The sequence below is a fragment of the Acomys minous genome, assembly GCF_964271855.1.
Source record: "Acomys minous genome assembly, chromosome: 5".
In the NCBI taxonomy this organism is placed as follows: Eukaryota; Metazoa; Chordata; class Mammalia; order Rodentia; family Muridae; genus Acomys; species Acomys minous.
The window spans coordinates 76,778,232-76,806,067 of record NC_140494.1 but is presented as its reverse complement, the minus strand read 5'-3'; the positions used below and the strand labels follow the sequence as shown (position 1 = coordinate 76,806,067).

General features: G+C 43.8%; 1 protein-coding gene and 1 pseudogene across 3 annotated transcripts in view; both read right to left on the bottom strand.

Moving 5' to 3' along the window:
- Nucleotides 1-1,232: 1,232 nt before the first annotated feature.
- On the bottom strand, nt 1,233-9,240 carry LOC311598380 (ATP-dependent RNA helicase DDX39A-like; annotated as a pseudogene). Its single transcript has 3 exons — nt 9,226-9,240; nt 8,328-8,441; nt 1,233-2,312 (listed from the first exon to the last, which is right to left on the bottom strand). The product of its transcript is annotated as an ATP-dependent RNA helicase DDX39A-like (transcript).
- A 6,988-nt stretch (nt 9,241-16,228) lies between these two features.
- MAML2 (mastermind like transcriptional coactivator 2) overlaps nt 16,229-27,836 on the bottom strand; it is a 321,954-nt gene continuing 310,346 nt past the window's right edge. For both annotated transcript variants that reach the window (XM_084783550.1, XM_084783551.1), the window contains exons 4-5: nt 23,936-24,047; nt 16,229-20,032 (exon numbers count right to left, since the gene is read on the bottom strand). In XM_084783550.1, coding sequence (XP_084639676.1) covers nt 19,014-20,032; nt 23,936-24,047 — 1,131 coding nt within the window. In that variant the 3' untranslated portion in view covers nt 16,229-19,013. The remainder of the gene's footprint in view (nt 20,033-23,935; nt 24,048-27,836) is intronic.

The window sequence follows — 27,836 nt, the reverse complement described above, 5'->3', positions numbered from 1 at the left end:
AAGGATTGCTGGCATATTGGGAAAGATGCATTTGTCCTTCGAAGAGATTACATCTTGATATATTGTCACTGAATCTCTTGGAGAGTGTTGAATGAACTGCTAAGCTTTCGTACCTGTCCTAAGTGTCTGACATTCACTGCCTAATGTGCATCACATGTATGTGGAGTGAGACACCTTGCATGTCTGCTCCAACCAACAATAATGAATAGTAATACACCAGCAGGTACCTCTCCCTAACCTTAAATGGAATTTGTGTTTTGAGCTGGAAGCTACTCAAAACACATATATCTTCACAAAAGGTAAAGTCAGTTTGAAACATTCAGAATTGAAGATAAAATTCAGTCAAAATAATCTAAAGCTCATTTTTACTTCAGTGCCTCTTGTCATAGTCAAGGACTTCAATATGCCTTTGCTAACAATGATTCCATCCTAGAATTGATGCTCAAGTCTAACCAGATCTCTCCTTCCTTCTGCCTACCTTGAACATCCTATTTAAAAATCTTTTCATGCACTCTGCACTCAACATTTCCTTTATTCAACTTTGTCTTTTTTATACCCCATATCACCTATTTATAATATAGCCAATGTGTTATTGTCTGTTGTTCATTATGTGTTAATATGGTCCTCAGTTGCATATAATGGAGTCTATCAACTTTGCCTGCCTGTGTTTCCCAAACTTATACAAGAGGTTGTGGCATGAGATGGGAGTGAATAAGATATTGGGATGAATGGATGGGTGGCTGTAGATCACAGTTTAAATATTGACATGACTTGATAATGTTCATGAAAGTATCGTCTAAGCACAAAGGGAGAATGTTTAGTTTGAGTTCCTGAAGAGTGTGTTGCTTGTAGAATGTGTTCAATATATCCTTCCTCTTCCAGGGAATCTGCCCATGACCAGGTCTAGTCCTAAAACTCATACTCATTTCTTTATAATGCTTTCTTGGCATCCATGGTGATTTTAATAAGTTCAAAATATAGTATCTGTGTCCTGAGGTGAGGACAACACCTAGCATTACTTTATATTATATTATAGAGACCCTTGAACCTCATTTAAATTTCAAGGTTTAGATTCAAGAGTCACAGCACTGTACTATTTTTTTCCATACTAGAAGTTTATTCTTACACAGCTTTGGAACAATAAAAAGAGGCTCCTGTTTGTCACCTAGGAAGAGAAACTGAGGCAGCAGGTGGGAAAGAGGGCGGCTGTGGTGCCTTGGCTACACATATAGTTACCAGCTCTGCTCATTGTATGTAGGCATATCTATTTCTACTGGAAGCTCCACCACCTTCACTTTAAACTGGTCCTGAACATCATTAAGGATTTTGGCATCATTCTCATCAGGTAAAAAAAAGTGACTGCCAGGCCTTGGTACCAAAGCAACCAGCATGAGCCACTCTGAATTGAAGGTAGGTATCTGAGACCTTTGGCATGTCATACTTGAAGACAATGTTGACTCGCTCAATGTCCATACGTCTGCCAAACAGGATGTGATGCTGGAAGCCCTTGAACTGCTGGTAGCGGGACAGTTGCTCCTCCTGGGCCATGCCTCCATGAATAGCTATGGCTGGGAGCTTCTGCTCCACCAGGAGCTGGGCCAGGGCCATGCAATGTTGCACAAACTTGACTAAGATCACCATCTGGTAAAACTCTAGTACGTCAAGGCGGTTGAAGAGCTTATGGTTCTTTTCAGTGTCCTTGAGCTTGATGTAATACTGCTGCAGCCCATGCAGTGCGAACTTGGTCTCATTGTCCACAAATGCCTCCATGGGATCCTGCACGAACTTCCTGCAGACTGCCCGGATCTCCTTGCTCAGAGTGATGTTAAACATCATGCACTGCTTCTCATGCAATGTTAGGTAAAAAATCTCATGCATGACCTGGCGCATGTCCAGCTGTCCCAGCATCTTGTCACATTTACCTAGCACAAAGTGTTTCACATTCCTCAGGGTGAGGCTCCTGCTCCATGGCCTGGTGTCCCTACCACAAGATGGGGACAGTTCTTCTTCAACACATCCTCATCCTTCTTAATCAAGAGGCCTCCAAAGAACACAGATGCCTTGACACTGGGCATGTACTGAGAGAAGCGCTCACACTCCTTGCTGATCTGGAAGGCCAGCAACCTTGTGTGGCACATGACCAGCTCTGATACCTGGCCATTGATGGGTATGATCTGCTGCAGGGTGGCCAGCACAAACACAGCTGTCTTGCCCATCCCAGACTTGGCCTGGCATAGCACATCCATACCAAGAACGGTCTGGGGAATACGCTCATGCTGGACCTCTGAAGGATGCTCAGAGCCACAGTCACACTGTAAAGCAAATAGTGACCACGTAAAGGAGAAGCAGAATAAAGGTCTAGTTCATTATATGGTGTGCCTGGGTAGTTTAAACTGAATGTTTAAGATCGTATAGTAGGACTGCTGAAGTTAAACTGAGTTCACTGTTTGTACAGTACCAAGAAAATGTCTCAACTTTTCTTTGCCTCAATTTCTGCTTCTGTGCAAAAGGAGTAATATTTGTCTCCCTCCAACAGTGTCTGCCACATAGAATGTAGCATTTGTTGTGATGGTTGCTATGTGGACAAGCCCTCTAAATATAGACCCTCTCACGTCACTTTTGCAAGAATATTTCATGAGTGATGCTTAGTTATTTGTCTGCCTAACATAAAACACTTTTTATATTATGCTCGAACATATTTTCTATAGGGATCGATAGGCTCAAAAATTTTCAACACTAGAGATGAAGACTAAAGTCTTCTAAGAGAATATGGAAAGGTGAACTGGAGAAATGGGAGAGAAAAATCCATGCAGCTTCAGCTACTTAGGCTGAGCGCTGTCCTCAGCGTCTGCTCATGCTGCTGTAGGGCACCTAACACATTTCAAGAGCAGACGGAAGTAATAAGTGATATATTTATGAATAAAAAGATCACGCAAGCTCGATGATTTTTAAGATTCTTGTTAAGCCATACAAAAGAAAAATACAAGAGACTGAAAATTACATGATAAAATGGGGTCTAGAAAATAAAAGGGAAAAAACAAATATTAAGAAATATTAAAGGGGCTGGAGAGGTGGCTCAATGGTTAAGAGCCCTGTCTACTCTTCCAAAGGTCCCGAGTTCAATTCCCAGCAACCACATGGTAGCTCATAACCATCTATAATGAGATCTGGTGCCCTTTTCTGATGTGCAATCACACATGCAGGCAGAACACTGTATACTTAATAAATAAATAAATCTTTAAAAAATAGAAAAAGAAAAAGAAAAGAAATGTTGAAGCTGGGCAATGGTGGCTCACACCTTTAATCCCAGCACTCAGGAGGCAAAGGCAGGTGGATCTCTATGAGTTTGAGGCCAGCCTGGTCTACAAAGTAAGTCCAGGACAGCCAAGGCTACACAGAGAAACCCTGTCTTGAAAAACCAAAAAGAAAGAAGAAAGAAAGAAAGAAATATTGATATCAAAACATGATTACAACTAGGCAAATAAAAGATGCAAGTTAAAAATTATAGAATAAGGGGCTGGAGAAATGGCTCAGCTGTTAAGAACATTGGCTGCTCTTCCAGGGAACCTGGGTTTGGTTTCCAGTACTCAAATGGTGAATCCTCACTGTAGCTCCAGTTCCAGGAAACATTATGCCCTCTCTAGCCTCCATGGGCACTGTGTGGTGCACAGATACATATGCAAGCAACACACACACACACACACACACACACACACGTACGCATGCACATGCATGCACACATACATGCAAATGTAGCTTTTGAAAATTGAAAAATAAAACCACATGTGCTAGATAAAATAACCTCCATGTCATTGTCAGTGGACAGTGTAGGGCTGCTGCAGACAGAAATCAAGTAGATCCCTTTGAAACTTCCTTCAACCTTCGTCAAGTCACAGAGGACCCAGTTCCCACTTGTGACCTTCTACAAGCACCAGCACACTTGTGGTGCACAGACACACATGTAGATATAACACCATACACATCATTAAAAAAAAAAAACATACGATAGAGTAAAAATGGTAGAACCGTGAAAGCACTGCATGGTGACTGAGGAGACAAGAACATACGCTGCTTTTTATGGAGGGAATAAGTCTACAGTTAAAAAGCTAATGAGAGACCTCTAACTAAAATAAATGTCCAGAAAATATTTTTTACTTTTGTTCTCCTTGGTGTCCCTCAAAGATTCGGCTTAGAACAGACACCAGCCTACCTCACTGTCTCTTATGCCCCAAGTCTCAAATGCAACTCTTAAACCCCAATTTTCAAGGCATGCTGCTCTGAGCCCTCCCTCCCAAAACAGAAAGGGACTCACTTTCTCCATCCTAGCCCTCTCATTGGGAACTTTATAGTTTCTTGGTGCCTTTTATTTCCTGAAAAATGTCACAGTGTTGTGCGTGGATGCTTCACCCTGCTCTGGGGCACAGCAGGGAAATGAAAACAAGCCCTGGGAAGACTGGAATTGGCATTGAGGGCAAATGAGCAAATTTTTAGTTTCTGACTTTATGTACAGAATGTTGTTTCACTGCAAATACATCAATGTTTTGCATTTTATTTTAAAAAGGCATAGTTTCTACAAGGCCACTGAGAATACACTCCTACACTAAATGGCACAAGACAGTCTTTGTCTGACTGTACCACAGACATCCACTAGTCAATTAATCTGGGGCATTAAAGTTTTAAGATAGGTTTTCTCTGTTAGAAAAATTTCCCACACAAGGTCCCGAGCACCACTGAGATGCTGTTCAAGTGGTAGGAAGTGAATTCCTTTTTTCCCCTGAGACAGGGTTTCTTTGTATAGAGTTGGCTGTCCTAGACTCACTTTGAAGACTAGGTTGGTCTTGAATTCACAGCTATCCACCTGCCTCTGCCTCCTAAGTGCTGGGATAAAAGCGGGCATGGTGAGGGACGCCTTTAAACAAACAAACAAACAAACAAAACAAACAAACAAAACAAAAGGTGTGTGCCACTACACCATCTCTGGAAGTGAAGCTTACCTAAGGCCCAGGCCAGGTGCCTGGCAGCCACTAATGGGAGGAATTCATCAAGGGGCCTCCAGCTTCACAGGGAAAAGAAACATCATCTTTGGAAAAAATTCTAGAAATGGTGAACTTTTTAAGAATTGGACTTTCTTAAGAAAGCACCACATACCCTAACTTTTTTGTCTCTCTTCTTGCTTTTTGTCACCCATTTTTAATCTCTCTTTTTGCTTGCTGTTACCCATCTTTCTATATCTCTTGTTGTCTGTTTCACTCTACCTTACTCTCTCATGTCTGTTATTTGCTTGCCATTCTCCTTGGGCCAATCCCAGTATTTTATTAAAATGAAGTTCAATTTTTTTCATTACAGATTATATCACGATTTTCGCATCTTTTACAATTAATAGGGCATTCAAAAATCAACAAAGCAAGAAAACAGTCTAACAAGGAAATACAAAAAGCTCTGTATAACCTACAATAAAGCACACAGCAAAAAGCAATCAATTTCCAAGTAATGGTCGTCATAACCTGGTTATTATTTCTTAAACAGTACTCAGGAAAGTTTAATCATAAATGCCCCCAGGTTAAAGCCATTGTGTTTACAAGGTTGTCATAGCAACATAGCTTGAGCTAAATATTCTCTAATAAAGAAAAAAATTGACTTATTCCCAGTCCTAAACCAACAGGTATGCTATCTAAGCCTAGGCTAACCACCAAGGTATCCTTTATTGTAACATATCTGTGAAACATGACGTTCCAAGCCCACCTTTTATTGTTCTCAAAGCAGATTCTAAGGAAACATTTCTACAGGTAACAGTATCTATTCAGGTACTGTTGTGTCCAGGTCTTGACTTTCTTACATGCAGTTTCGACCTGGGTGCTCACAGTTGGAGCAAAGAACTCTATCATTGTCTCAAGCCTTTGGCCAGATGCCCTCTTTCAACATTCTCTGTGGGAAAAAGTTTTCCCTGTATGATTTTCATTAGGGCTCAGAAATAAAGAGAAAAGACAGTTTTTGGAGAAAAAGGCAGATATTTAGACAGAATTACCCCTGGACCATACATAATATTTAAGGGCAGTGGTGATCAGCAGGAGATCTTTGGAACTTTGTCAATCAAAGCCTCAACAACTGTTCTGGATGCCTATAGATCATGCTGGACAGTTGGAGATCTCTGGAACTTGTCAAGCAAAGCCTCTATGACATATCCTCATGTCTGTGACACTCCTCCACCTAACCCATGATGTGGCCTTACTTCTTTCTCCTCTTCCTCTCTCCTCATCCCTTCCAGTCTTTCTCCCAAAAGCCTGGGAAGGTTAACCACACCTATCCCATTTGCCCTGCCCATGTGTGTTGGCTTTTTATTGGTCAAACAGGAACAAGGTTTTAGTCGAGGTTACATACATTTTGGGGTGCGTGAATCTGCTCATTTGGGCAGCAACCAGACCAAACTCCAACACTGCAACGTATGTACAGAGAGCCTAAGTCAGTCTCATGCAGGCTCTCTGGTTGGCAGTTCAGTCTCTGTGAGCCCCCATGGGCTCAGGTGAGTTGATTCTGTGGGTTTCTTGTAGTGTCCTTGACCCCTGTAGCTTGTCCAATCTTTCCTCCTTCTCTTCCGTAGGATTCCCCCATCTACCTAATGTTTGGCTGGGTCTCTTCTTCTGTTTCCATCTGTTGCTGGATCAGGCCTCTCTGATAACAATTGTGCTAGATGCCAATCTATGGATATAGCAGAGTATCATTAGGAATCATTTCATTAACTTTTTCTCCCCCATTTGTGTTTGGTGCTATCATGGGTCCCTGGGCTACCTCCTCTGGGCAGTGTCAGGGGTGGGCTTCCTCTCATGGCATGGGTCTCAAGCTAGGCCAATCATTGGCTGGCCACTCCCAGAATTTTTATGCAACTTTTACCCCAGCACATTTTGTAGGCAGATGGAATGCTCTGCAGTGGCATCCAATTTACTCAGCAGAGCTTATTTAACAAAGAAACAAACAACAAACCATTCCTTATCCAGTCCTTGTTTCTAGGTATCACTGTTGAACATGAGCTGGTTGTGGATGTGAGGGCTTGATTCTAGCATCTCTGTTCTGTTTCACTAGCTTGTATTTGTTTTTATGTTTTGATTACTATATATTTGCAGAATGTTTTATTAATTAAATATTTGTTTATTTTATGTATATGAGTGCTCTATTTTCATGCATACCAGAAGAGTGAATTAGATTCTATTATAGATGGCTGTGAGCCACCATGTGGTTGCTGGGAATTGAACTCAGGACCCCTAGAAGAGCAGGCAGTGCTCTTAACCACTGAGCCATCTCTCCAGTCCTACAGAATGTTATATTGTCTACAATATAACAACTCTTGCTTTGTTCTTTTTGCCTGAAATTGTTTGGATTATTGGGAGTTTTCCATGATTCCATATAAATGTTTAGATTTGCCTGGTTCCATGAACATTTCCACTGGTATTCTGATGGAAGCTACATTAAATCTGTAAGTCACTTGGGCTAATAGTTTTTTTTGTTTTTTAAACAAAATTGCCTATTTCAACCAATGAGAACAGGAGATCTGTTCATAGGTACTATTTAATTTCTTTCCTCCTATCTTCCTCTCCCCTCCTCCTTCCCCTTCATCTGCTTCCTGTTTTATTTCTCTTTATTCTCTTTCTCTTCCTCCTTCTTCAAATTTTTGGCTCTTGTGAACAGAATAATATCTCTTCAACATAGTAAGGTTTTTTGGGGGGAGGGAGGGGAGGTTTTGTTTGTTTATTTGTGTGTACATGTCTGTGTGTGTGAGTGAGTGTGTTTTGTGTGTGTGAGTGGATGAGAGAGAGAGAGAGAGAGAGAGAGAGAGAGAGAGAGAGCTCCTCCTCTTTTCCCTTCTTCATGCTGGAGATTGAAGTCAGTAGGCCAGTGCTAGGCCCGCATACTCCCACTGAGCTGTCACACAGCAGCTCCTCCTGACACTTATTCCTGCTAAGATGAGCTGTCTTTTGCTGCACCTGGCTTGGGCCATGAATCCTCCTCAGCAACAGGCAATTCATAGCAATGTGGCCTTGGGCCAAACCTCACACGCCTTGGCTCAGGTCACGATACAGTTTGGTTTATTGAAAGTCACAGTTACACCTGTCCTGAGAGCTTGGAGCTGCTCCCTTCACAGTAACTGTTGCATAGCTCTGTTGTATTGATGGCCATGGGAGGTGTTTCCTTAGGTTAGAAGATAAATGTTGGGAACAGTCCTTGGGCCACAAAGGATGGCACTAGGCTGGAAGCACCTGAGATTCACAACTGCAGTCTCTGGAGGAGGGTACAGGCCTCACTACCCAACGGGGCCACCCCTCTATGCCCCCTACCTGTGAGCTGTGATCTGTGTAGAGGACCTTCAGTTTGGGCTTGCCTGGACTCTTGAGAGTTTCTCCCCAGCAGGTGGCGATATGCTCGTTACTCTGGAGTCCAAGGTTGGAGGACTGACGGTGGAAGCAGCCACAAGTCTTACTCCAAGTTGCACTTTTCAGCTGCAGGAGTCTGTGATGTTGTGGAGGACGGCAGGTGTGCCCCTGGCCTGCCCCAGGGCTGGGAGGAGACCGGGGATTGGTATGGTGGCAGGGGTTGTGTGCTTACCTAGCTCCAGTTTTCACCATAGGAGTGAAACCTGGTGCCAGGATTCTTTTTGGTAAGGGACACGATACTTGTTTTCTTTGAAGCTTTGTAAAAAAGGTGAGCCTTCTAAGTGGGTTAGTGCTTATTTCTACTTCAAGGGGACACTTCACATACAATTATTTTCACTCAGGATACTGCTTTTGGCAGTATATATATATCCTTTGTGATTTTTATATATACATACAATATGTGTGATCATATTCCCCATTCAGTGTCCCTCCCTAGTCCTCCCAGATCCACTTCTATGCTCCTCCCAAATTCAAATAATTTTTCTCTCTCCTTCCTGTCCCTCTCCCTCCTTCTCCTCTCTCTGCCTCCCATTCCTTCTCTTTACTGGGAGAACCCACTGATGGAACCCAGACCCAAACTCACATGAATGATGTCTGTGGTCACATGACCTCAAGAAAGGTTTTATTTCCTCTTTGTGATGCCAATGATGTATTTTCTTTTCACTGTTCTTGGGTGGCACCCTGTGGAATAGCAGCCCTATTCAGTTTTTGATGTAACAGTGACAGGTTTCCATGGGAGAATCTTAGTATTATAGTTCTGGTCTGGAAGAAGTCCTCCCTTGTACATCCTACACATTATCACCTGTGCGGCTGCCATGGTGCAAGGTGAAGGCCTCCCAAACGCAGCTGACAGGAGGAAAAAAAAAAAGCATCCTTCACACTTGCTTATCGCCTACTTTGGGTTTCACCTTGTTTCTGGGTTTGTCTTGATCACTTCAGTGATCAGTGATTGTGTTTGTAGAAACTTTTTAAAAGAACAACTTTATTGAGCTATATATACATCACTGACCGTAAAGCTTATTATCCCTCTAAAGAACACAATTCACAGCCAGGAGGAGGTGCGTGTGACCCCAGCACTCAGGAGGCAGAGGTGGGTTTCTGAGTCCAGGACAGCCAGGACTACACAGAGAAACCCTGTCTCAAAAAAACAAAACAAAGCAAAGGAAAAAAGAAAGAAACAAGGAAAGAAAGAAAGACAATTTTCAGCTGGGCATTCTCCCAAAGAGAACACAATGGAGATAGTTTAGTGAGTAAAAGGTTCCACCCATGCACTTTCTTAAAAGTCAGGCCCAGGCATGCACAGCTCCAACCACAGTACTGGGAAGGCTTGCAGGAGGGTCCCTGGGGCTCATGGGCCAGCCAGACTAACTAGAGACCTAGTCCCAGTAAAAGACTCCATCTTTAAAAATATATAATTCAGTGATATTGAGTGTTTTGCAACTTTTGCCATGATAAATTTTAAGACATTTTCTTCATTACCAAGAAACATCCAGAAACTGTTTTCCAAGGACTGCTCTGGCTCTCTTGGATTGCTTTGGTGCTATTAGGGGTCAGTTGGCCATAAACATGGGTTTTATTCCTATCCATAGGTCTATGCTTGCGCAATACCACACCATCTTTGTGTCTGTAGATTTTCAGAAAGTTTTATTTTTAAATCTAGTGTTTTAATTATTTCTATTAGAAGGTGCCTCTATTATCTATCATCTTCATATTTTAATAAGTCCAAGATGATAATTCTTTATTCACAGCAGATTCCTACTGATAGGATCCAGAAGAATTTGGCTCAGCTGTGGTCTCATTTCTCATAATATACAAGTACACAAAACTACACCAACAGCCGGGTGTGGTGGCTCATGCCTGTAATCCTAGCACTGGGGGAGGCAGAGGCCTGTGAGTTCAAGGCCAGCCTGGTCTACAAAGTGAGCCGAGGACATTCAAGGTTACACAGAGAAAGCTTGTCTTGAAAAACAAACAAACAAAAGCCCTACAGGAACAGAGAACTCTTTGGCCAGTGGGGAAGCATGCTGTCCTCCTTGCAGTGGTCTCTGGTCCTTCACAGACCGTCAGAGGCGAGAGGGCAGGATGCTCATCCCTGTTGTGTCTTTATACTTTAGTTTGAAACCACCTGCCCCTTGTCATCCTTTACTCTAGAAGATACAGCTCTAAATAGTTGCCATGAAGCCTCTTCCGATGATCCAGAAGGCCACAACCCAGCCATGGCTTGCAGAGGGACATCGGCACAGGTCTCTGGGTTGGCTGCCTTTCCTAAATGAAAAGTCAAAGGTTTGCTACAGACAATATTTGTTTTTCTATTCATAGTTTTTCCTTTTCCTCTCTTTTCTAAGTTGGAACATAGACTAAAAGCTGGAGCAGCCATGTTGTCTCCGTAAGGTGACAAGAAAGAGGGATGTAAATGTTTACATTTCCTCAGATGAGGGGATGAGATGAGGGCCGCACCCTAGCTTTACAAACACATGGCTTTTGCTGAGCCCAGAGTGTTGCTGTCTAGCTGTGCCGAGGCCTAGACCTGGAAACTTCTAGCCTCCATGCAATCAATCTTCTGCAAGCCCGGATGTTGAAGGCTTTGGCTTCTAGCCGCCATCTGCTAACCTAGGCCTAGGTCTGGAAGCCTCTAGCCTCCATACAGTCTTCTAGGTTGTTCGGAGCTCTGGTTGTCTGGTTCAACTCAGCTATACTGGCTCAAAACTCCTCTTCAAGCTGACTGATTCAAACTGGCCTCTCTAGGTGTCTCATTAAGTTGTTCTGCTTGGAAAACTGTCTCTGAAGTCCATGAACTGAACTGCGCTGACTGTACCAACTCAATCGCACAGCACCAAACTCAACTCTACTCTCTCCCTGTGCTGCTATTAAGTAGCCACTCTTTCCTGTCTGTTCTCATGAGAGCTGGCCATGTCCTATCTCTGACTCATTCTGTCAAATCTTTCTCTGCCTTTGTCTGCCCCTGGGTTAGACATCGTTGGGATTAAAAGTGTGTACAGGTTTTGCTGAGAAAGCTACGTTTTGTACCCAGTTGTCTGCAGGCTCCTTACACTGAGCCCAGCCTGCATCTAGGCAGGGTCAGTCTCTCACTGCAGTGCACTCTTGCAGACAATGGTCCAGCTCAGATCCGCATATGAAATGAGTTTCCTGAAGAGAAGAAGACAGGATGGATGGAGGTAAGGTTGCCCCTGCCTTCTCCTGCTCTGCCATCAGTGACATCTCAATTAGCGGCTGACACGCCTCCCTGGCTCCGAAGACAACCCCTGATGTTGCATCTTCTCTAGTATTTCTAGATTCTTCTCCATTTGTCCTGACTTTCTTAAGCTAGGGTTCTTTCGTGTCCCAGGTTGGCCTAGCGCTTGCTATGTAGCTGAGGATGACCTTGAACTCAGGATCTTCCTGCCTCTACCTCCCAGTGCTGGAGATCAAACTCGGGGCTCCATGTAGCCAGGCAAGTACTCTACCAACTGCACTCCGTCCTGAGCTTATTGCCAGTCTACCTTGGGAGTTATCATGGCTTTCTCCTTTGCTACATCTGGGCAGCCCTCCCGACTGTGGCTGTCAGCCTGTCTGCCACCTGAGTACCCAGCTTTTTATATTACAATCTCTCTGCCCCTCTTGGAACATTGAAGGGATTTTGTTTCCCTCCGTAGAATGTTTAAAAACGGAACAAACCGAGAAAGGTTGGGTGCTGAGCCTTAAGCTGAAGACTGTTGCACCAAACCAGAGCAACGGGAATTCTGCCAGAAGGAGAGAACTCTGGCTCCCTGGCAACCCCAAGTATGGAATACAGTAAAGTGACAGTAACTAACATATCAGGGGCAGTTATTCTCATTTAAAAAGGTGGCTGGCACACACCCTAAGCAAAAGAGGATGGGGTGCTCAGTACTTCCCTTTCCTGGCTGTTGATTTGAAGGCTCAAAGGCAAAATGGTTTTTTGTTTGTTTGTTTTTTGTTTTTTGTTTTTTTTTAAATTCTCGTTTGGGAAGGTGTGGCTAAGCGTGTTAACTTCTCATCTGTATTAGTTACTTTTCTGCTGCTCTGATAAAATACCGTGATGAGGGCACCTTACAGGAGAAAGTTTATTTGGGCTATGGTTCCAGCGGATATGGCAGGGAAACGTGGCAACAAGCAGCAGACACAGCGAGCGGCAGGAAGCCGAGAGCTCATGGCCTCAACCATGAGCATGAAGCGGAGACAGCAAACTGGAATTGGTGGAGGGCTTTTCGTCTCAAAGTCCGACCCCAGTGACACACTTCTTCCTGCAAGGCCACACCTCCCAAAGCTCTCACAGGCAGTGCCAACCAACAACTGAGGCCCAAAGAATTTGCCTGGGGTGTGCTGACCTGGGAGGTGCATGCAGGGAAATGGGTGAGATTTAGAGCGCCCCCTTCTGGCAGGAGGTGGAGCTGTCAAGATTATCAGCGAGACTTAAGTGGGGGTGTATGGAAGAGCATGAATGGAAAGGGGCATCCAAAAAGGAGAGTGAGCAGTTGTGATGTACGGCTGGAAAACACTGGTTTTCCTTTGTGAGGTCACCTTTCTCCTATTCTCAGCCTTCACGGTTTGGGTAAGATTAACACAACCTTGTTCAAGGGAGGAAACTTGCTCTAAGCGGCCAGCGGATGACCAAGTTACATGCTTTGCAAGAGGGAGCGTCCGTCTTGTCAGAAACGATGTGAGGCTGTAAGCCTGGAGCTTCTGGCAACCATCCTGTCATCAGGAGAGGGGTGCAGTTGAGGCTGTAGCCAAGACACAAGAAGCGGAAGTGAGAGAAAACACCATCTCGGCCCCAGCCAAGGGCTATCTTCTAGAAATTTCGGTTGTGCCTTCCAGTAAGTCCATTTCTCTAAGCCTATCTGAGAGGCGTGTTTTTCCTTCTTTCTCTCTTGCACCGACAGACCCCTGCAGGAGGCGGCTGTGCACGTAGAGTTGCTTATGTGTCACCTTCCCTTCCTTCTATGCAAGGTTTGTAAACGCTATAAACACAGCTGTGTATTTACGCACACCTTGGCACTAAAAAGCACTTAAATTTGTCAAAGAGGGGAATTTAACATACCATTTGTGTCCATGAAAGTCCTCCATCACTACTGCATGCAGGCCAGGGATGGCAGCAGTTACTTTCCAAACTCTAAAGTCAGTGTGCCTTCTCAGTTCTCATAGGACAGGGGGTTGGATACATCCCTGCGTGGAATCAGATTGGCCCTAGGGCACTGTCTACTGAGGGACTTAGGAATGATACCTAAGAGATTTTTTTTTCTTTTTAAAGAACGTAGTTCGGTTGCTAGAGTCTTTGTCGAGCACGTGCAGAGCTCCAGATCCAATCCCCAGCACTGACAACAACTAGGCGTGGTGAAATATGTCTGTAATTCCAGCATTTTTGAGGTAGAAGCGAAAAGATCAGAAGCTCAAAGTTCAAGGTTATCCCCTGCGTTTGAGTTCAAGACCTAACAGGGCTACAGACTCAGCATAAAGTAGAGTAGAATAGAATAGAAAGTGAAATAATGGGGCTGGAGAAATGTCTGCTCTTCCAGAGGTCCTCGGCTCAATTCCCAGCAACCACATGGTGGCTCAGAACTTTCTATAATGGGATCTGATGCCTTCTTCTAGCATGCAGGTATACACGCAGATAGAGCACTCATATGTTAAAAAAAAAAAAAAAAGGCTGAGGAGATGGCTCAGAGGTTAAGAGCACTGGCTGTTCTTCCAAAGGTCCCAAGTTCAATTCCCAGAAACCACATGGTGGCTCAAAACCATCTATAATGAGGTCTAGTGAGTCTTCTGGCCTGCTGGCACACATGCAGGCAGAATCCTGCATAAATAATAAGTAAATAAAAGAGAAAGTGAAATATCTTACGTAGTTGTTTAAAACTCACACGTTCGCTAATGCTTAACTAGTGGAGTCTACTATTTAGACTGTGCTGGTAAATGGACTGAGAAGCTGGGCGTCTAGAGGAGTAGGAGGGAAAGGAGACAGCAGATAGGGATGTTGCCCTCCTGTGCTTCCTGGCTGCCACGTGTTATCTGCGCTGGCCACGCCCCCTCCTTAGAGGGTGAGTGAAACAAGCCTTTTCTTCTTAAGTTGCTTCCTTGGGTGTTTTGTCACGGAGATGAGACTCTGACGAATACCCTGGTAGGTGGGTTTCCTTTAAGAGGTTCAGCACGAGTGCCTCCTCCCACATACTCAGCAGGGCGCGGGGCTCGGTCAGTGGCCCGTGATGTGGGCACCATCACATTCTTTCTTGCTTATGATTCAGCCATTAAAGGAGATGGTTGTCGCGTTACACGGCATTGACTGACAATCTGAAATTTTTCTTCACCTTAAAAAGGATGCCATTGAGTCTTAAAGATTCAGTGGACCCTTGGTTTTGTAAAATAAAAGTAAGCCACAGAGTTCTAGAGTTGGGATGTTCAGTTTCAACCTCAACCATGCCCCCAACTTCCTTGGGTGATGAGACACATTCACGTAAATATGAAATGGCCATTATGAATGATGATAAAGAACCAGCCCTGCCTGGAGCACCCATCACTGGAGCACCCATCAGTCTGCTATCTGTGACATGCTCTCCCATTCCCACTGTCTCCTCAAACCCCCTTCTGAGACCGGAAACTGGAGGTTAGTGGTGAGTTCTGAACTGTGTGTTTCTTTCTCCTAATGTATATGGATGTTATTCGTTCTTATTGGTGTTGCTCTTGCTCTCCACCCAGTCTTCCGGGTTATTTGGAACAATGCCACATAAAATATCCATTTTACTATGGTTCCACTGATAAAGTTAGTACAAATTGTGGTCTCGTACACTTCCTTTTTGGGCAGAGGGGAAAGGATGTGGAACACGACCAGCATCATTAGAGGGCAGGAAAACTGTGAGTGGTTCCTTTCTCTTAGCCACCTTGGCTCTGCAGAAGGCTGTGTGAACATGTATAGTTAGGTATGCTTACTGGGCTCTGCATAGTTCACACAGCCTATGACCAAACGCCACGTATCATGCCAGACAAATAATCACAGTGCCTAAATATTAATCAGCACCTTGCCAGAACTTAGTAGGTGTGACATATATAAAAATTTATTTTATTTCTTATGCATGAGTGTGTATGTGTGCTTGCATGTGTCTACTTGTTGGTGTGTGTGTACGTGTGTGTGTGTGTGTGTGTGTGTGTGTGTGTGCAAGCCAGACTGCAACCTCAGTGTCATCATCAGGAACACTATTCACTTCTTTTAAGACAGGCTCCCTCACTGGCCTGGAGCTTGCTAACTAGGCGAGGTTGGCTGTTTCTGCCTCATCAGTAGTGGGTACCACCACAGCCAGCTTTTTACATGGATGCTGGGGACTGAAATGTCTTCATTCTTCTGCCACAGTCTCTTTACCAACCAAGCCATCTCCCCAGTCTTCAAGCATGTGAAACACAAGCTTTCTGAGTGAACAACACTGAAAAGAGACAAGTCTGCATATTACTACTTTCTAAAGCGCCATGCACAATACAGTTTCATGGGGGCTGGAGAGATGACTCAGCAGCTAAGAGTGGTAGTCACTGCTCTTTCAGAGGACCTCAGTTCAGTTCCCATATCCGCTGGCTCATGAAAGCCTACGACATCCATCTCTAGGGTATCTGCTAGCCTTAGGAGGCACCAGCACCCATATACGCATACCCACACACTTGCATATAATTAGAAAATATAAAATAAGTCTTTAAAAAAGAATAATGTGTGGATATATACCCATTACTATCAACATAGGTTATCTTAACTATAATGCTGTAATGATATCATTGGTGACTCACAGTATGACTTCATACAAGAAAACCACTTCTGATGTTTTAAACTATTTTTTTTTACACATGGAATTACACACAATACAAAATACTTGTATCACAAGTTGAAATCTTTACATTTGTGGGTTCAGGACAGCAATGCGGGTAACATCAGCACTTCACTTAGTGACTCATTTCATTGGGCTGAACACAAAAGCCAAGAAGGAATTATTGACCTACATTACCTTCTAGTCTCTGAATTTAAAAAAGGAAAGGAAAAAAAAAAGCCTGACTCCTCCCTTCTCTGTTATGTGTCAGGATGATAAACAACGTCAGCACTGAAGCAGCCTGACATGTGTGTAAACGGGAGTTTGTACCCCAATACCTCTTACGTTGCAAACGCTGAGGCTCCTACTAAGTTTGTCAATCAAATTGTCATCATCTCAGCTTTCAGGAAAGTTACGTCATCTTTGGTAATAGGCTGCCGACAAACAGAAACTATAGGTTATACCATCCCTCCCCACCCCCACCAAAGAATCCTGTATTTTAATGAATAGCTGAATAAATAGACATTAACTATGAAATTCACATTGAGATAGAAGAACCAACCGTTCTGTTTCCTTTGCCTCGTCCGTTGGACAGCTGGACAGCTGCTACAAAATGTATTTTTTTTGTGTGTGTGTGTGTTCAGGTGAAGCAAGCTGCACTACAAGAACTGAAACCGAGAACCCTGCAGATATGCACGGTAATCTGGGAGAGCCACAAAATAAACATGTTTATGTACACATTGGTTTCCGCTCTTTTTGGATGAGAAACACTGTTTGTTTTTTTTTTTTTATCATGGGAAAAAACCCACAGAAGAACACATGCAACAGCGACTGATCCAGGGCACACAGCAGAACAACCAAGACGTGAGAAAGAATTTGAGCTGGAAAACACCAGCAATAGTAACAGGGGGGGATGGAGACCTGGAATGCTTTCATAGTGAGGTTTCAGAATATAAAGTTATCTAACAAGCCTCTTGGTAGTTTTTTTTTTTTTAAGTTTCCACTCAATCACCTATGGTTTAAGTGCAGAGCTAAAAATAAACCATTGTATTATACAAAACTTTGTATGTTAGCATACAAAAGGTAACAATTTACTTTTTGTATAAAATATAACCTTTCGATAGTATATTTATTTCACATATGTATAAATATAATCCAAAGAATATGTTTTAAGTTTTTCCTACCAAAATATCCTTTACAAAAGTTTACAAAACAAGTAATTTATTAATATTTACAAATCAGCACAGAAAAAGATTCTGAGCCAGTGATGTTGGAGCAGTGGAAAGGAAGGAGAAAGCCCAAAGGCATTGTAAAGACCAGAAGAGGGCGTTACAGAGCTTTAAAAGTGTCTTCCTTTTCTGAACAGCTTTGTGAAGATTTGCCGCTCACATGACTTGAATTGAGTTGCACTTGATATTTAAGTATGCAGATGTGTAACTCAAAGGCTGACAGTGACCCTTGAATCTCTGCTTTTAGGAAAGTGGTCATGGTCATTTAGAGGCATCTCTAGCCTGGACACCCCCTCCACTTTGTAGTGTACATAGATGCGGGCATTGGGGTTCAATGGGCCAAAGGAATCTGTGTTTTGCTGTAACACTCAGCCCTGAGGGGGGAGACCTGGATGAGAAAGGCCCAGGCACCCGTATGGCAAGGAGAGTGGGTGGGTGGCTACGTACAGACCATGCTGGGCTCAGTGTTCACCCAAGTCCAAGCACTATGTCCAAGGAAAGGCTATATTGTCTCTCAGTTACGATTTCTTCTAAACTCTGTGAAGTAGCTTTGTGCCCACTCATACCCTCCTCTCCTATTTCTTATTTCCAACCAAAACAGAACACTCTCTAATTTCATTCTAATTCAAACTGTTCTTTCTTTCTTTCTTTCTTTCTTTCTTTCTTTCTTTCTTTCTTTCTTTCTTTCCTTCTATAAACCAGTCCCTGGCTACCAAAAAAAAAAAAGAGGACAAGAATGAAATTGATTTCATTCTTTTTGGGAACCAGCGGGCATCAGCCACAGCGGGAAACGCCTCTGCTTATTTGTGGCCACGCTGTCTCCCACATGGCAAGGCTCAATTTTCTGAAGTGAAATTTGGTGCCGTCAGTGTGATCAGGACATTTGGTTATCTATAGATATTGGTGGGGAAGCCCCGGTCAGGCTGGAAGCCCTGCAGCCACGAGACACAGCATCCCACCCAAACACAAAGCCTGTGGGAAAATTACAAAAAGGAGGAGAGCAGCTAGAAAAGAAATTGTGTATTCTGCTGGATGGCTTCTAAGTTCTCTGGTTCTCTCTTACCTAGGACACCTGTAGGTCACTCCAAACAACGATATAACATTCTGATCTTTCCTGCAAGCTTTAGGACAGGGAAAGATCGTGGAGAAATCAACGCATATTTATCTACTAGAGCCGATGGCAATCTGCTGCCTGTCGCTTAGAACAAACACCTGTTATTATTATACAGGTTTGAAACAATTCTCAGGTCCCATTATATTTCCTTCACCAAGAAAAGGAACTTGGGATGACCATTTTACACAATTCATTACATATCAATACACAGTTGTGTTTGGATAAACTGGGTAACATGCCCTGAAGTTCAGGCAGGGAAAAGTGATCCCAAATGGTTCACTATCAGGCTCGAGAGTTTTTAAAATAAGCACGCAAACCAAAATGTTCACCACTGCGGTTACTGCCAGCTTTCTGTTTTGATGCCTGCAGTCCAGCCGGCTGTCAGTAGTTTGGCATTACAGTGTCCTTGGGAAATACTGCTTGGAGCCTGCAAACCACCTTCCCTTTCTCTTTAGGAATTGCTTCCCAGGATTTCATCAAGGTTGATGTCTTTCATCCAGTCGTCATTGCCGGGCTCTGTCTTCAATAAAGAATCGATGAAATCAGCGTCACTGTTTAGGGCGGGGCCCATGCTGTCCGTCTGTTGGCTGAGGAAGTCAAAAGCTAGATCGCTACCATGGTCAGTTCCTTGAAAAGCCCTGGAACTTTGGTTGGATGAAGGAAAAGTGTTGGGCGTTGTCAGGGATGGCGGCTGGTTGGTGCCGGTCCTTGACTGATTCATTCCCGCTCCTGATGGGTTTATATTGGACAGACTCTGTGTGCTTAGCTGATTGGGTCTGTGGTTCAAACCCCGGAGTGGACCCAGGCTTTGCCCATTTAAAGTCTGATTCATTTGGTTCATAGGTCTCATTTGCACTGCTGGCGTTAACTGGCTAGGGGGCGCCACTGCCCTTTGGGAAAATGGCTGACTCCCCACTCCCGGTTGCAACGATTGGTTTGGGGTGTAGGTTACAGGTGTACCTGTTGGGAAGCGGACTCCTGTGGATTTGAGGGCTTCCTGTTGTTTCGTTGTTACATCTTGAGAAGCCCAGTTTGTTGCTGTTGCGTTGGTTGTGATCATGACAGTGGATGACCTCTGGGCCGCGATGCCTGTCAAACTGTGGGCCAAAGTTGGTCTTAGTTGTTGTGAACTGCCAACAGCTCCAGCTCCAAAGGTGGCCACGTTGTTACCACTGTTTGCCCCTAAGGGAGATGGCCGGGGCATCAGAGGGCTGTTCTGGTTTGTTATCAGTTGAGTTGTATTTCTCTGCTGGGTCAGCTGATTCATCGCTGAAGTGACGTTGTAGGTGCCAGGCTGGTTACACGGCAGGTTTCCATACATCCCTAGGTTCTGAACCGCCGTGGATAGCAATGGCACTCTCATTCCATGAGACGTAGACATGAGGCTGGGGTTTGGGGTCAAAATGGTGTGTGTTGAAACCGGGTTTGTCAAAGCCTGGTTAGAGTTTAAGTTCACCGTAGAGGAGCCACCTATGACAGAAGAGAATTACATTCATTTATGATAATACATACAGGATCTCTTACCACAGCTCGCATGATGAGCCAGACAAATAACATATCAAACACACTGCATAAAAAGAACAGAAGAGATTTGGGAGAAAACATTGGCTAAGAGTGTACATATTACAGAAAGTATACTGAAATAGAATGGTTCTATTTGGTAGTGTTTGTTTTGTTTGCCCTCTGACGTCATTGAGGTGATAATCTTTCATTTTGAATTGCTTTTATTATGTTCTAAGTTTGAAGACTACAACTTCGGTTAGCCAGCTGTCACAAAAGCCAGGTTACTCTTCACCCCAGGGTCGAGATGAGACAGTGGGGGATAAATCCTATGCACGGCTTTACACTAACATTCCTAACCTGTGGCCTGAAAAATCATGTCTCATTTTTTATCTGCATCATCCTCACTCAAGAAGCTTCCCTTCGTCCAAAGGGCAAGCAAAGTGTCACCCCTTTAAGAATCTGGGATTTGATGTAATCTATGCTCTGTGGGTGATTATTTCCATATGGGAAGCCTGGGGGAGGCTGTGCGGTTGCTACTGCACTGCTATGGAATACACCACCAGCCACCTTTGCTCATCTGTCTCCTGCTCCCATGATGCTCCTTAGCCCTTTAAGCCTTATATCTTCTTCGGATTTCAGGCCAAGCCTGAAACCCTTGTGTGAAGCTTTTCCTAATACCCTCTTTCATTTCTTTTCCTGCCATGTTCTGTTTGACTCTTCCATTGAGCACTGAGGCCATCTGTCAAGCCTCAGAGAGGCTACCAGTGAAACTGATACCTGTCAACAGCTGACTGGATGGATCTCAGGTTGATGAACAAAATGGCTCCATACCACGGACAGTGACAAATAGATACATTGAAATATCCCTGGCCCAATAAGGTTTGAAGTAACCTAGGGAAATCAGCTTGAGAGGCAAAAAATGAAAGGTGAAAAAGTACTTTAGATGACAAATTCCACAAGGGAAGGCATTTTCTCTTGCTTTGTTTACAGCTGTATTCCAAGTCTGATGGCTGACAGAGTTGTGGTTTAACCAAAATTTGAATGGTTCAATGGAAGAGATTGAAGGAAGGACAAAACCCAGAGAGAGATACTCTCTTGAAGGCATTGAAACAGAGCCACATGCACACATGTATGAAATAAGTTAGGTGATGAACATGCTCACAAGTGACCACTTGGGATAGCCCCTTCTGCCTGAAGACCTGGTTGTAACCCAAAAGACAAGGCCAAGCCAACACAGTAGATGTGTTCTTTACTGCAACATCTCCAACTAGACCACGTGCTCCTCCAATGTAGGAGGAGTCTTGTCTACCTCCTCACACAGGATCCTCTGTGGTGTACTGTACGTAAGCATATAATGGGGCAAACTTAGAACAAGGTACTATGAATTTAAGCAATGCCATTTTTGCAGCTGAAGATTTTGTGGTAAGGGGATTTGCTCTATATAAGTAATATAGGAAGAAATCAGATATTATAAAGCTGGAGATGCAGCTCAATGGGAGAATGCTTGTCATACACAAGCAAGATCCTGGGATCAATTCCTCCTCCCTACAAACAAAACAAAACAAACAAACAAAAACAACAACAAAACAAAAAACAAAAAACCTTCGGTGTCTCTTTAAAAACCACATACCCTAAGAAAGCATACGAGGAAGGTGGGTTTTTTGTTTTGTTTTCCATTTTACAGTTTATGTGTGTGTTTGTATCTGTGTGCTGGCTGTGAGACGTGCTGCCACACACATATAAAAGTCCGAGAACCATTTGTGGCAGGTTGCTCTTTCCTTCTATAAAGCTTGTCCACGGGACAGAACTTAATCATCAGGCTTGGCAGAGGTCGCTTTACCCACTGAGCCATGTTACTGGCCTGGAAAAAGATCATTTCAAAAAAAAAAAAAACAGAGCAGAGAGAATCCCCATAAAGCACACATGACAACAGTCAAGACGTAGATACCCCTCATGGGTAATAGATACAAGCAGTCACTGGTTCTTTTAGTTCTTTACCTTGATATAATGTCTGGGAAGGAATTCCTTCCGGACTGATGTTAAGATTTAAAGCAATATGAAAAGGTTTGTTTTGTTTGGTGGCTGTCTGTCTTGTTTTCAGATGCACATGGAGTGAAATGCTCCAGAGTAGTGACTCTTCTGCACTTGGGGTCAGCAATGGCTTACAAATCTCTCTGAGGAAATGCACACATTTTCTCTGGAAGGCACTGCTGGGTGGGTGTCGTTGTCCTGTGCCTGCCTTCCTCTGAAGAAGAGCCCTGGTGTTTGCAGAATGGGTTCATGTGACACAGCACATCTTCTGAGTTTTCTTGGTGGAAATCACAGGCACGCATTCTGACTAGAGATAAAATGGGAACAGGCAAGAGTCCCAGAAGCCTCTACACAAGGGGAACGTGGCTACTCCAAGAGGCTACTGACCTGTTCCCCTTTCCTTTCCCTGCCTGGAAATGGATGTGGAACCTCCTGATGTGGTGGCTACAGGGCATCTCTTAGGATGGGAGCCACACATGTGCGAAGGAGGCAGAAAGACAAAAGAAGTCTAGGCTCTGACAGCACTGTGGAAACTCTAGACTTCTATCCTGGAGTTTTTTTTTTTTTAACAAGAATGGAAAAATAAACCTTAACCATCTACCTAAAAATCTTGTTTACTCTGTCAAAAGGCTCTCGGGTTCTCTGAAGCCTGTTGGTTGGCAGAAGGCTATGTTCCACATTTGATCTCTATTGTCTTTGAGAACAACCAACCCGAGAGCTCAGGCTTTGCATTTAAACAAGATCACCTCAAGAGACAGAGTACATATTCCCACTTCAGTGGAGAGAGGCAACCTGTTGCCTTTTTTTAGATATTCACAAGAATTACAGCAACCTATTTAAGTCTTTGTAACAGGACAGGAAATAGTAACAGGAGTGTCCACAGACTCATAATTTCTCACAGACTACTCTTGATGACTTCTTGGATGCATGGAGACATGTAAAGAAAAGACAAGCCAAGAGCCTGAAGATGCTAGCTTAATGTAACAAGAGAAAGCAGCCCTCTCAGCAGAAGTGCCTGGAATAGTTGCTAGAAAGGAGGAAGCAGGAACAGCATGCACTGGGTTTGAGGAAGGTCTTTTGAGGTTCGGAGAAGTTCTAAAGAGAGAATTTACTACAAGTACGTACCTCCTATTTCATTTTGAAAAAGAGAGTGATTAAAACGGTTTGTTTGGTGGCTTACATAGAATTCACTTTTGGTTAAAAAAGCTTCATAAAAAACATGATTTGCTTTTTTTAATTATTCCTTGTTGGCAAGATGAATTGTCTTTAGGGGAGAACACTTGGGGAGATGGGTTCCAAGGTAGAGTGAGAAAAGACTTTATGCAAGTTGCCGGGTGACATTCTAAAAAGGAACCACGGTTTCTACTTAACGTTTTCCTGCCAGGGTCAAGGTCAACACTGGGAGGAAGATGGATGATTATGGCAGCTGGAAAACATTTGGGTTTTTAAAATTCTCACAAGTAATTGAGGGAGTAGTGAACATGTGAACACAGAGCAAGGACAGGCAAGGACTCGTAAAGGACTGAATGATTTGTTCATTTGTTTGCTTGTTTGTTTTTTATGGTGGTAAGATAGACAGAATAGACACTACAATTTGGGCTAGCCTGGAACTTCCTATGTAGCTCAGGCTGGACTTGAACTCGCAGTGCTTCTCCTGCCTCAAGAGTGCTGGGAATACAGGGATAAGCTATAACATCAAGTTCTAAATATGGTTTGGATCTGAAAGGTAAGTGGAGCTGGTGAAAGAGTTAAGGGCAGACGTGGAGAGAAAATAGTCGAAATAGAATAGTTTTTCTTTTTTCACAGTTATGATTTGTATTCATTTCGAAGAACTCTTACCAGAATACTGAGCAGATGGCTGCAGACTGCTGGGGTTTCTTCTTTGGTCTTTGTAGTCTGGGGGCGGCCTGGTTAGATGTCGGTTCATCTGATCCTGAGGGGAAATCTTCTCCTTGAAAACACAAACGAACACACTGAACATACTGAATCAAGTGAACACCTTTTTACTTACCAAAAATCTGAACGATGCTGAAAAAGGTACAAATACAAGAATACTTTTGTTTGGGCGTGGTGGTGTATATCTGAAATCCAACACTCTGCAAGTCAAGGCAGGGAGATCACAGGTTTGAAGCATGCAAAGGCTATATAGTGAGAACCTGGTCAAAGGAAGGGAGCCATTTCACCCTCTGGGCTTCAGATTATTGCCTTATGTGGTAGTACACACTCTTAGCTCTTTCCATTTGAATCACTTCCGGTGTGGGAGTGTCTTTTCTGCTCCTCCGTACATCCCAGCACCTGCTTTGTGTGTACAGAGCATGCTCATTTTCTCCGTCTTCCATTCGGATCTTCTAATTAGAACTAAGTGTCTGTGGGTTTGGGGACAGTGCTTCTTGGTTTACGTTGTAGCCTGTTTGCTGAGCTTTGGTGCCTATAGATGAAGGGAAATCGTTTGCCAGATAAAACAGAGAGCACCTGTGCTTTCGGGACTTTGATTTGGCAATGCTGCCGACGCTCCGTGGAAGAGGTTTCATGAGGACAGGCAGGTTTCATTAGGCTAAGTCACTTGCCCAGAGTCACACAGTAAGTAATACAACGGAGACCAGTTCCAGAGTCGGGAACTCAGGATCCTTCACGCCACTGAATACAAAGACGTTCTCAGTGTCCTATTCCAAAAACAGGACATTCCAGAACCAGGTACCTTAAGAGTTTTCGAGTAGGTGAGTTTGGGCAGTAACAACGGGAATAGGGACGTACATTTATTGTTGCCAACATCTTGGCCGATGATGCTTCAGGAACACCCCTACTGCCATGAGTCTCGGCAGCGAGAAGCAGTGAAGAACCACGCTGTCTCAGGAGGGCTGTGCGAGAGCCTACCACAAGACCTGGGCCTGGGTGACCTAGGTAAGTGGACTGTTTGCTTCCTTTGATGAACAAAGTAGCTGTTACCCATTAGCAGGAGAGGGTAACATTTAGTATTTGAGTGAGGGATCACACGGTGATCTTGTTTGTTTTCTTAGAAAATATTGAAAACTGGCTTGTTTGGTCTTAGTTTATCATGAGATCAGAATTACCCTGTTTGAGGTTGGCATGTGTTGAGACTTTATATTACATAGGGTTCAAGGTGCCTTGACTGTGCCCGTTCCACCAGCCTGGGACAGGGGTGCCTGCGTCTTTTCTTTCTTGGTGTGCACTGGGAACTTTTAAAGAATTGCTTCAGTGTAATTCTGTACGCACTATAAAGCAACATCCATTCAAAGATAAGAATGACTGGGATAGGTTGAGACAGAAGGCTGTAATTACAGGAAAGTCAATAAATAGAAAGCTGGAACAGACAGAGGAGGCCATTAGCTGGAGCCAAGCCTGCCTTTGCATCACTCAAACTCACAGCTTCTACCGAGCTCTGAAGTTCCTAGTGGGATGTGTGTGCTCTGAAGGGGGCAGGGAAGGGCCTTAAAATAACAACAGACCAAATTCATTTCTTGTTTCTAAGAAAAAAAAAAAAACAAAGTTGACAGACTCACAGAGTGTTTTTGAACACCAAGTAATTTATATAAAACATAATTTCGATGAGCTAAGTGTAAACGAATCAGAAACATACGGATTACATTTCTTCTTTTAAACATGGGTTTACAAATTAAGGGGAAAAGTGGTCAGTGGAACCCTTTTTGGGGGAGGGAGTGGTTTTGCCCAAACCCTATTTGTTTAAGAAAGATCCTGGGGTCTTCCACCAACCCAATGTGGCTGTTAGCAAGCAGCCCTGCTATAAACACTTGTGTAAAGTGACAGTTTCAATTTGTAAGCCAAGAGTGCGATTTTATGAATCTCTTTTCCAAGAAGCATTTAAAAAAATATATAATTAGGTGTTACTACTGTGTGTATGGATGACAATTGTGTGTGCGCTTATGCGTGTGTGTGTGTGTGTGTGTGTTTATGTGTGTGTGTGTGTGTGTGTGTGTGTGTGTGTGTGAGCGAGAGAGAGAGAGAGAGAGAGAGAGAGAGAGAGAGAGAGAGAGAGAGAGAGAATTAGTTCCTCGATTCCCAAATCACACATGAGATTTCAAATCCAGGTTTACTTACCGTATCTTGCATTTTTGGTTGTGAAGCTAGCCTTTAATGGCTGAGCCATCTCTCCAGCCCTTACTTACTGTATCTTAAGCAATTGACCTTTTCTCTCTCTAACAGATGAGTTGATTTGGTCAAAGCCTTAGCATATACATCTCTGGAAACCTGAGTTTCTTAAGATTCCGTGTTCCCAAGCATAGACCTGTCATGCTACAAGACCAGTGTTGGACTCCAACATTGGATTGAAGACGCTACAACGAGGCTCCATATGAACTCACCCCCACCACTGAAATCAGCTCTGTGTAAAATGAACTTTTCATCATGGCCCAGTCTCGTTTCCATGATATCCATTTTGCCTTGGTGTCCTTAGTCATAAAAAGGCAAGATTTGGGAAGTTCTAGGATCCTTCATATTCCTCCTTGTACAACGAAGAATCCTTCTGTCCTGCAGAACCTCAGCGTGCTGCCTGGCACACAGTAGGCTTATAATACGTGCTAGCAATGCTGATCACTGTGGTAACTGATACGCAACTCACTCTTTTGTGTGTTTCACTGGTGGGAGAATGGAAGAGAATAAGAGTAAGGGACTTTTATGAGAACACGCCTCTGTTTAGGTGCCTGCCTGGCCTTGCCAAGGCCTTGAATGACTACAAAGCGTATGCTAATGTAAAGGGACATCAAAGGCTGCTTCTTCCTGGATATGCTAAAAAGCATAGGCACCCTCAATGGCACCCAGACAAAGAGAAGTGAGAGCGCTTTGTAACAACCACAGGAAAGTACAGCTCCGACCTCATTCATCTCACCACTGCCCTTTGCACCTGTCCAGCGAGACTCCATGGGAGGCGGGCCAGCACCATCACCAGCCCCTCAAGAATGTGTGTGTCACTTTTAATCAGGGTCTTTTAATGGAAGCAGAAAACCCGGAAATCCGGGCTTGTAAAACCGATCAAATTTGCAGTGTCAACCGGGAATAATGAAAGTCTTGCCAGTATGTCGCTTTGAAATGGCACTTTCTCCCCCTCTCCACCCTTGTTTCTAGGCTATTCACGTTACAGAGATAAAACATGAGATGGGGAAGAGACAGGTGTGGCCACAGATTAAAGACCCCTGGAGCCTAAGCGCTCACTTCCGGCACCATTCCTTTAAAGACATATGCGATTGCTACATTGTTACGTTGTTATTTGACCAAAAACCAACCAGTAAAGAGAAACCAGGGCTGCCTGTTCTGGTCTTTGGTCTGCCTTCTGCCTAAAATGGTGGCCTCTACGCTCTCTAGAAGAATGCTGTCGTCTTACCATGTCAAGGCCATTTTTTTTTTACTTCATTTTGGGAGATGGATCTGCCATATTTTCAAACTGAAGGTTCGACATTGTCTCCTACTGGCTTCTGTCTTTAGATGCAAACCTGTACACAGTGTTTCTTTCTGAAAAGCAGCTGCTTTTTAGGCAGTGGGGATTCGGAAGCCTCTTCTTCTGGCCTCCGTGTCCTGATGTCCTGCATTTCTCCATCCTTGACCACACTCTCTGCCTTGATAGCATGTGTGCCTGGGGCCTGAGTCTGCTGGATCTTTGGGCTGGGATGACACCCCTCCCCGCCCCCGCACCTCCCTCCCCCCTACTTCCTCCCTCTGCCCCTTCTGTTCCTTAGTTCCTTAGCTCCTAGTCCCTACAGCACAGCAC